Genomic DNA, 10,559 nt, shown 5'->3' on the forward strand with positions numbered 1-10,559 from the left:
GGGGGGGGGGGGGGGGCAGCTGGTGGGGAAGTCGGGGGGGTGGGGGGGGGACAGGCTTGGGGGAGGGAGCCTGGGCTTGCCAGAGGAGCAATGGGAGGCACTGGCTGCTGAGGCAGGGGCTGACAGGATCTGCTTTACCACATGGTGGCTGGGGCAGAGGTACCGCTGCCAGAGTAGAGGATAGAGAGCAGGCAGGTGCAGAGGCCAGGGATGGCGTTGGTGGCCAAGATGGGGCAGGAGGAGTTGAGGATGGACTGCAGAGACAGACATGAGAGAGTGGCTGTGTGGGGAGTGGAGAGGTGATAAACGGCCCCAGGTGTCTGGCCTGAGCACCTGGGTGAGCACGGGCACTGTAGGAGATGAGGAGCCCTCGGAAGGGGAACATCAGAAGGTTGGTGTGGGTGAGTTTGAGTGTTTCTAGAATCCTTCATGTGGTGAGGTTGGGGAGGCAGACGGGACCGCCAGCCTGGAGCTCAGGAGGACCTGGGCTGAAAGTGGAAACCTGAGAGTATGAAGTCCAGGTCAGGGAAGAAAGGGCTCATCAGGCCTTTTGTGGGGAAGTTTGAGAAGCCCCAGGTACAAGGCTGGGATGGCTGTGCCTCGAAGGTCCTTGCCAAGGCTCCAGGAGGGCAGGCTTGTGGTAGCTGAGCCGCTGTTTTCACAACAGCCCAGAAGCTTTGGATCATGTCTACGGCTTTGTTGGGTAAACAGGCCCTGCAGAGCAGCCAGTTGCCTAGGCCCAAAGCTGGATCAGATGTCCGTGTGGTGTGGGCTGTGGGGGCAGGAAGAGGATCTCGGGGTCCTACAGTATCAGGGCTGGAGAAACCTTAGAGGTCTCCATTGTAAAGACAGGGAGGCTTAGATCCTGAGAGGAGCAGCACCTGGCCCAGGCTCTGCCAATGGGCTCAGGCTGCCTTCACCCAGCCCCCTCTCTCCCCAGAGAAGTGGGCCAGAACAGGATGCCCCACACTGGGTGGCTTAAGAGACCCTCTTTCTCCACTGCTCCAGGGAAGTTTGGAGGCCCCTACAGTTACCAAGGATGGGCAGTGGGGCAGGTGGGGAGGGGGCAGGTGTGAGGATGACAGCAGGGATAAGGATGATAAGGTGACAGCTTCTGTGTGTTGTCACCACCTCTGTGCCAGGTTCTGTGCTCAGCATAACCCCATGGGCAGGGCCACATCATTCCCATATCACAGATGAGGACACCAGAGCAGCGTGGCCAAACTTGCAGGGCACCAGATCTAAGCTAGACCTGCCCAGCCTGCACCCAGGCCCAAGCTCTGCAGTTCCTGTGTTCACTGCCTGCTGCGGGATGGCACACCACATGGGTTGGACCTGCCTCTCTCCTTCAACTGGGGAAGCATCATCTGGCTCTGCCCAGCTTGTGGGGATGGATGGCAAAAGGCTTAGGTGACTATCTTGCCCTCTCCCAAACACAAAACAATTGTTTCCTGTTGTGAACTATCAGGAAAAGCATGGGGACTCTGCAGGAGAGAGAAGGACTAGAGAATGAGCTTGGGACCCATGTACTGGGGGCTTGATGAAGGAGCTGTTCCCACCTCCAAACACATACCCTCGCGCCATGGTGGCCAGATGGGCAGCTCAGGACTCGAGCTGGAGGCTCCCCTGACTTCCTCCTGGGTCTGCCCCATTGGCTTTGAGGGTATGGTTGAATTGCTCAACCTCTCTTTCAGTTTCTGCACATTTAGCCTGGAGCTCGTGGAGGTCATGTGCGGGGTGCCTAGCATGACTGCCCCCACCCACACAGGTTCAAGCCTTCCCCTCCTCTCGAGCGCCGGGCCTGGGACTGCCACCTGTGGGCCCTAGCCTCTTCCTCAGCCTTGGCTGGCTTGCCCTTGGCCCTGCAGACAGGTGGGCGTAGGCCTGCCTGGTGATGTGCCTGACTGGCCCACTTCCTCCCTTACACACTTTGGACCTTGCTCTGGACCAGGAAGGACTTTCTCCGCTTCCTTCAGTGGGGAGGCCCAGCCTGGCCTGACACCCAGCCACCCTTCCTGCCCCAGCCATTGTGCCCTGGGAGCTAAGGTAGAAAAAACTGCATTTGCCATTTCTTGGTGCCAGACCCTAGGTGGGCATGTGGGGTTCCTTCCAGGCTCGTGTGTTTGTCTCTGTGGCTACCTGGAGTGTCTCTGTGCTGTGTGCACATTATGGCTTACGGTACCCCATGTGCACGTGGATCTTGTGTGGCCTGTGTGGTCCTGGATGTCTGTTGAAATGTGAGAGTAAGTGGGGAGTTGTTCCTGTGTGTGCGCCACTGAGTTGTCAGAGGAGTGTGTACATTTGTGCCTGTAGCTGTAACTCTGTGTATGTGTGTCCACCTTCAAGTGGGGCTCCCCATGTGTAACTGTGTTTGGGTTGGTGGGTGTGCCCCTGTGTGCACATGTGTGTGGTCATTCTTGGGGAGGCCCAGATGTACCCCGACCACGGCTCCTCACGGAGACCCCCTTGTCCTCGTAGGAGCTGGCTCTCGCTCCTGCTGTGAAGGGGCCTTTGTTCTCTCTTGGGGATACCTGGAGCTCTCCCTCTAGCTGCACCCAGGGCATCCCCAATCCTAGGGCTTGCTAGGTGACTCAAGGCCTGTGCCTGGTGTGGGCTTTCCTCCCAGGAGGTCCTACCCTACACGGACTGGCAGGGGTGGGTGTGAGTTGATAATAGCCAGGGTCCAAGTCCTGCCCCTCTGAACCTCCCAGACCCTCTGGCAGGGTGGACCATGGCATCTCTGCTGATCCCTGAAGTTGAAGGCACCCTACCCATCCCAGCCGGCCATCCATCTAGCCCCCATTACATCTCAGCCCCTCTCGCTCCCCATCACTCACTGCCGGAGTGGTGCATGGTCTCATCCTCCTCTGCAATCACATGTTTATGTTACTACCCCCCACCAGGGTCTTGTGACTTGTCTTGTCACTGTGGTGCCCGTTGGCTGGGCCTGAGGAGGGCTGGGGGAAGACCTAGGGCCAGGATGGGCCTTTGGGGCTTACAGACTCTGCTGCATTGTATGTGGAATCATGTTGCCACGCTGAGTGTGTTTTCCTAGGAAAAGGACCTTTGTCTTTCATTGGATTCTTAGGATAGCATAGCCCCCTTTGTAATTGCAAAAGGCACAATCATGTTACCCAGTCCCCACCTCTGATTCCCATTGGATTCCAATGGGCTGGGCCTGGCAGTGGGACTTTTGAAGTATTCCCAGAAGAGTCAGATGTGCAGCCAGGGCTGACAAGGCTGAGCTAGAGGCAGAGACACCACCCTGACAATAAACCCAGGACCTCAGCATGAGAATGACCTCAGCTACCTGCACAGGTTACCAGCTGGAAAGCAGCTGGCTTCTTGGGAAGTGGGGAAGAGTCCCCCAGGGCTGGCTTTTGAACTGCCTGGAAGAATACATGGGAATTCAGAAGAAGGACTTTCTGATTGAGGGAACAGCATATGCAAAAACCCAGGGACTTGAAAGTGAGGCCCTTGTTCACAGACTAGCTGTGGGTGGGGGTGGGGGGCAGATTTGGGGTGCAGAGCAGGACAGTGCCAGGGTATGGGGAGCCATGAATGTCAGGCTGAAGTCTGGACTTACTCCCAGGGCAGTGGGAGCCCAGGAGGTTCCAAGATGGGGGAGAGACCAGGTATGGTGACAATTGAGAGGGGCTGCCGGGCAGGGGAGGAATGAGGAATAGCAGAGCTCTGGGGAGGGGAGACCATGGGCAGTAGTTGGTCTGTGTGGGGTGAGGGAGGGGTGGAGGAGGAGCCCTGGCTGGGGGATGAGGTGCCCGTCCTGGGGAGGAGCAGATGTGGGGCACATACCCCACTCTGGGACTTGGCCATGACCTGAGATGTAGCCATGGTCCTTATCCCAGGAAAAGGGGTGGACACATGGGGGCTGGGGGATGGGACCTTGAAGGGTCTTGCTAACCCTTCCCCCCCCCACACACACACACCTCCTGCTGTTCTTGCTGAGCCCATTTCCTGGGTTGTGAAACCCTGTGGCCTTCTTGGCTTGGTTCCATCTAAGAAGGGCATCTGGGAATCAGCCTCTCAGTCAAGCCACTACCTGCCTGCCCAGCCTGGCCCCCTTGCCCTGTTGCAATAGCGAGGGCCAGCCTCATTCCCTCCTGCTGATCACACTGCCTCTCATCCTCCTTCCTGCCCCTGCCGGGCCTGTGTCTCCTTCCTCCTTCATTCATCCCTCAAAGTCAATGCAGGCTGGACCATGGACTGCCCCCGTGTAGGATCTGGTCCCTAGGAGTTCCCCCACTTTGCTGCCACCTGCTACCCAATCTTGACTGGTAGCAGGTGGCACCTTCCATGGGCCGGTGTCAGGAGTCGGCCCCAAGGCTTGGCAGGTGTGTGTGGGAGAGGGCTGCATGAGGTGGCATGGGGGGGGGAAAACGTCTGCTCCCCAGGGGTCTGTTCACAGAAACTATACCCCAGGCCCCCCAGGGGCTGCAGCTGAGCTCTCCTTGCTTCTGCTGTGACTGGCCTTGGCCTGCCACCTCTTGTTTCCCTGACAGATGTTTCTGAGGGAGCCTCTCTTCACATTCACATACCCTCCCCAATAGCCTGACCAAGAACTCTCTTCTCCAGCCCCAGTTTGCTCCTTGGTCCAGTGGGCATCACCCTGTGGCCTGTGAGGCAGAATTGAGCACCAGGAAAGGGCTGGGGTGGAAGGGATGCATGCTCATGACAGGACCTTGGCCTCAGTTTCCCTCTCTGTATAATGAAGAGGTGGGCATGTCAGTCTCTGAAGGCCCATCTCTTGGAGACATTTGACTTGTTGGGTTTTATTTTTCACCTTTGACAGAATTGTTGCCAAACAAGTTACATGTGATGTAGAAAAATTAGAAAACACATTTCTGTTTCTGATGGCGCCTCTCAGGCCATGTCTCCTACTGCAGCCTCTTTTCTGGTATACACCAGCACACATGTGGATACACAACACATGTACTTGTCCACTGGGGGCTGCCCTCTGTGTCCCAGGAGCTCCCACCTTGCGGTCACTCTGGTCACCTTGAGGCTGGCCTCGCCTCAAGGCAGACCACTGCCCTGGTCTGGCTGGGACCAGGTTTCCATTTGCCTCAGACGAGGTGACCCACCTGCTCTGGCTTGGCCTGGCTACCACCTTTCCTTACCTCTGGGTTGCTGGTCTAGGGCAGGGTAGAGAGCAGGGCCAGTGGACCCTTACCCTCTGGGGTCCACTGTGGCCAAGCCTTCACCAGGTTTTGGGAACCAGAACTTGGTCCAGGTGGCTGGGACAGGAGGGAAGTGAGCAGTTCAGAGGTCTGTACCACCCTCGCCCAACAGGAGAGGGATCCTCAAGATCAGGCCTGGGACCAGCCTGTGAGGGATGGGTGGATAGACTCTGGTCAAGCTCAGGGAGTCTGTCTCCTGGTGCCCTTACCTCCGTGTTTTCTCTGTCTTGGTGCGTGTGTTTGTGTGTGCTATTCCTGGCACATGTGTCTGTCTCCGTCTCTACCCTCTCCTCTCTCTTCAAGTCTTCTTCCTAATGCGGAGTACTGGGAAGAACAGGGGCTGCAACATCAGGCAAACCTGGATTCAAATCCTTCTTCCACTTACTGGCTTTGTGACCTTGGACAAGTCACTTAGCTTCTCTGGGCCTTGGTTTCTTCATCAGTAAAATACCTACCTCCTGGATCTGCACAGGGATAATGTGAGCTAATGCAGTTACAAGGCTAATCTGGTATATTGTTGGACTCAGAAAAGGACCATCCTTCTTATAAGTGGGGGAGCCGAGATTCACACCTAGACCCTTTGATTCTGAGTCCAGTGTTCTCTGCTTGTAGGCCTGGCTCTGCTGCAGACTGGAGAGGCAGGAGAATAGAGGCCAGGAGCCCACAGGCAGCCGGGAAAGGCCTGGCTGACCTCAGCTGGCTCCAAGGAGCTGGTCCCCACTGAGCACTGTGTGGGGTCCAGCCCCTGCCACCCCCATGTTCCTGCAGGGCAGTGATAAGTTTAGGGCTGAGCCAGTGGCCTTCCTTGGGGCCTGTGGGCCTGGACCTATTTGCATGGGGGCTATAAGTAGGTGGCACACCTTGCTTTTGTGCCGTCGTTCACCCCTTTGCCTTCCCGCCACTGTCAGACACTCTGTGAGGTAGGTGGGCAGACTCTGATTTCTGTTTTGCAGAGGAGGGGACCTGCAGCCCAGAGAGGCCCAGGATCTCTCTCAGAGTCACACAGTGATGGAAGCAGATGCTGGCTCACGGTGTCTGTCTCCCTTCTGGGGTCTGGATAGTACAACTGAGGGCAGAGGGGGTGACAGAACCTGGCGAGGGCCCATGCTCTAGTTTTAGTCCTAGGAAGTTGGGGCTGAGTGGTCTGACCCTACAGTTACTGCTGGGTGGCCTCGTGGCAGCCCACGAAGACCACGGATCCTGTCCTCATGGCACTGCGGTCTGGCTGTGCAGGTTTAGGGCTGGGGCTGGGGCCTGCTGTGGTTGTGGTTTTCCCTCCAGTGGCTTCTAACTGTGAGCAGCAGCTGCTCTGAGTGTGACCTTAGAGAGCTGGAGGGCAGATATGAGGGGCAGCCTGTGGGGCTGGGCGGGAAGGCTGGTTTAGGGCACTGCCTCACCCTGGGGCTTCTGTGACCCCCTGACTCCTCCATGCAGCTCTGTGGTGGTCCCCGTGTATCGCTCCTGCCGGGCAAGCTGGGGACAGCATGGAGTCTGCGTGCCACCAGGGCTGGGCCCCAAGGGGAGGCAGCAGTGGGGAGGAGCTGGCCAGCAGGGGTTGGCACCCAGTGCTCCTGGATGAGTTGCTGTATGTTCCTGGAGACTTGGTTTCCCTGTCTGAGAAGTGGAGTCACTAACCAAGACCGTCTTCCCAGGCTGTTGGGCAGGTTGAATGGGTGTGGTGGTGTTGTGAGTACACTTTGTAAACTGTGAAGGGAGGTGCACAGGTGAGGGATGCAAGCAAGAGGGGCGACAGTAATAAGAGGACCCACAGTAGTAAGAGGACCCCTTCCTGAGGCCTGTTGGGTTGATGTTGGCCCTCATCCCACATGAATTCTCATCATGACAGCCCTGAGCCAAGGGACTATTCCTTATCTGGCAGATGGGGGTGACTGAGGCTCAGAGAGGCCAAGTGACCTGCACAGAGTCCTGGCCATCATTTTGACACCCGGGCTGTCCTGACCCCTTCTCCCCAGGGCCCTAGGCTCCTGCAGTGCACTTGCTCCTCCTTTCTCTCTGCCTACCCACCCCCTCAGCCTTTGGCTTTGGAGGTGCTCAGAAAGTCACTTACTGCCCCAGCTGGGGCTTAGATTATCTTGTCGGGAAGCATGCGGCTGTGTCTGCTGGCATCAGGCCTGGGCGTGTGGACACAGATCTGTGGCAAGTGTGTGCTGTGCAGGGGCCCTGTTGGTCATTCCAGACCCCAGAGAACACTCACTTGGGTGCTCGATGCCTTGGATTCCAGCAGGAGGGGCAAGATGTCCTTCTGGCTTGGAGATTTGGGACACTCACCTAGACCCTACACATGCTCACCTGTTGGTCATTCCAGACCCCAGAGAACACTCACTTGGGTGCTCGATGCCTTGGATTCCAGGGCCAGGTGAGGCAGCAGGAGGGGCAAGATGTCCTTCTGGCTTGGAGATTTGGGACACTCACCTAGACCCTATACATGCTCGAGGCCAAGACCATGCAGCTTGCTTTGCCCTCCAACATCAACCGAGTACCCATCACATGTCACCCACCCCCACAGCCCCACTGGCCATACCCTTCTCTGTCTGCATATAGTTGTACCCATAGGCACTCACTCACACCAACACATAAGCATGTGTGCTCCAACACTGGGGGTGAGCCAGCAGCAAACCACTGCTGCCCTCCAGGCTGGCCTGGCTCCTAGCACTTGTTACCTACCTGCTGGTCTCAGGCTGGAGGCTTCAGGACCTAGAGTCAGGCGTGAGCTTGGATACCTGCTCTCACTCCTGCCTGGTAGAAGCCAGGCCTGGGTGAGGATGTGGTGGGGTCTGCCCAGCTTGGCCCCTTCTCTCTGCTCTGGCTGCAGGCCTCGCTGACTGGCTGGGCCTGCTGGGCTGGGCCCAGGCTGAGGTCAGTATTTCCTGTGAGCTCATGTGGCTGGGAGCTCCTGGCAGAGCCAGCGCTACTCTGGCTGCCTCATGGAGGAGATGCAGGGAGCCAGCTCAGGGGCCAGGCAGCTGTTACATGTGCTTGCACATGTGTGTGCGGATGGGGGTGCATGTCTGAGTCTGCCCCTGTGCACTGGCTTTACATTCAGGATAGAGGGAGTACATGTGTATGTACAGGAACACAAGTAGGCATTCCTTCATTCAACCGTGGTTATGGAGCCCCTCGTGTGGGGCCTGGGCTGGGAGCCAGTGTCCATGTAGGTGCATGTGTGAGCTCACACACGTGAGCGTCCTCCACAAGTGGCAACCTTGGGGTCACTCTAACTGGGGAATGGCGAGGAATGGGGGAGTGTGGGAGCTGACCTGTGTGAATGTGCAAAGCACATTCAACATTAAAATACAGTTTTAGCCAGCCACCACACACAAAAAATACAGTTTTATATTTGGGGAAAAAATTAGTTTGAAAGTGCAGGCAAACTTCACAGCAGGCAGGAGGCACTTGACCATGAGGGCTCAAATTCAGAAGGGTCAGGCACACAGATGCCCTGGTCCCTGAACAAGTGAGTGCTAGGTTAGTGGAATCCCAGCCTCCAGCTCTGGCTCAGCCTCTGTATTCTAGTTTCCCCATCTGAAAAGTGGAGCTGTTCATCTTGGCCCTGCTTGTCTGCCTGGGTGGTTGTGAGCAAAAAACCAAACATTGGAAGCCCTGAATGGGGGGCAGGGTGGGGAGTGGAGGAGGAACTGTCCTCTCTCTTTTGGGGGGCAGCTGGCATCGAGCTGCGGGAGCCCAGCACATCCTAGGTACCTGGTATGGAGTAGGTGTCCAATTGGGTGCAGAGAAAAGCATGGAGTGACTCCCCAAATGAATGTCTCAGGGTCACAGACTCAGATGGTAGGTTTTGGAGAGGAGTGAAGAGGGTGCCCCTGGCTGGGGGTAGATGGACAAAGAAACAGCCTTCCCAGTGCCAGTTGGCTATTGCCCAGTGGGTCCCATGCCACAACTTCTGGTTTTACCAGGGATGCCACAAATCCAGACTGACGTAAAATTTCTCAATTTTTAACATTGACAACTCGGACTAGTGCATTTTTATACCATGTGGGCCAAATCCAATGGTGTGAGAGCCATGGGGGTGTGGGTATCCGGAGCCTCTGTGGCTGTCCCTGCTGATCCTGCCCCACCGCTTGGCCTCACCCCTCTGTGTGCACAGCCTTGCTGCAGGCCCCGCCATGGCGCCATTCCTGCGCATCGCTTTCAACTCCTACGAGCTGGGCTCCCTGCAGGCCGAGGATGAGGCGAGCCAGCCCTTCTGTGCCGTGAAGATGAAGGAGGCACTCAGCACAGGTAGGACTCTAGGCATCACCCTGGGGAGGGGACAGCAACCAGTAGGGCTGGGAGTCTGGGCCCAGCAGGAGGGGATGGATGGGGCTTTGCTGGTTTCCTAGAACTTCTGAGGGATCCTTCTCTTCTTCGTCCTTGTGTCCCTGCCCTGCTCAGCTATGGACACAGGAAAGCAGAGACCACTGAGTCTCTGTAGAACCTCAAACACTGGCTAAATTGAGCCCTCCCTAGGGCTTGGGGTTCCTGGCTTCTCCTCCACTGGTTGTTTTACCCAATAATTTTCACGTGTCCACTTGTGTCAGGCCTTGTGCTGGGCACTGCAGGTACTGCCATGCCCCAGGACTGACCTAGCCCTGCCCTCATGAGGCTCATAGTCAGGTGGGAGAGCCAGACACCTCAGTAGGCAGTTAAGTCCTGTGATGAGGAAGCCCAGAGAAGGTACCGTCCCAGCCTGGGGACAGGGAGGACTTCCTGGACGAAGCACACATCTCATTCCCTCTTGCTTCTCCTCTCACTTGGTGAACCCCTGCTTGTCACTCAGGTCTCAACTGAGCTGTCCCTTCCTCCAAGAAGCCTTCCTCAGCCCTTAGGCTGGGTCAGGCCACTTGACCATGAGTGGGTCTAGAACCACCAGCCTTGTTCTCTTCAATCTTGTCACAGCTTGACTTAACAGTTACTTGAGGGATGAGTTGGACTGGGGCTCAAGGAGGACAAATGCCAGGTTTAGCTTTTCTTTCTGCCATGTTCCTCGCCTCCAGTACTGTGGCTGGCATGTGGGAGCCCTCAGCATGTGTTCAATGAGAGATTGCATAAGGGAAGGTGACATTTAGATTGTGCTAGAGGAAGAGGATCACAGGAACAGCAGGAACAAAGGCCTGGAGGTGAGACGTAGCAGGGCGCCCTGGAGCCACTACAGGCAGTTCTGTGACACTGGGGAGCCACAGCAAGCCCTCAGAGCAGGAGAGGCAGGCAGATTCTTTTTTTTTTTTTTTCCTTTTTGTCTTTTTTCGTGACCGGCAACGGATCGCAACCCTCAGTGTTGCGCCCGCACCGGACCGGGACCGGCAACGGGATCGCAACCCTCGGTGCTGTGCCCGCCCCTCGCTC

General features: G+C 56.9%; 1 protein-coding gene across 1 annotated transcript in view; it reads left to right on the forward strand.

The window, feature by feature from the left end:
- PRKCD (protein kinase C, delta) overlaps positions 1–10,559 on the forward strand; it is a 28,174-nt gene that overhangs the window by 4,835 nt on the left and 12,780 nt on the right. Inside the window, exon 2 of the mRNA XM_008582529.1 lies at positions 9,322–9,455. Coding sequence (XP_008580751.1) covers positions 9,341–9,455 — 115 coding nt within the window. The 5' untranslated portion in view covers positions 9,322–9,340. The remainder of the gene's footprint in view (positions 1–9,321; positions 9,456–10,559) is intronic.

The sequence above is a fragment of the Galeopterus variegatus genome, unplaced genomic scaffold (genome assembly GCF_000696425.1).
Source record: "Galeopterus variegatus unplaced genomic scaffold, G_variegatus-3.0.2 Scaffold2664, whole genome shotgun sequence".
NCBI lineage: Eukaryota > Metazoa > Chordata > Mammalia > Dermoptera > Cynocephalidae > Galeopterus > Galeopterus variegatus.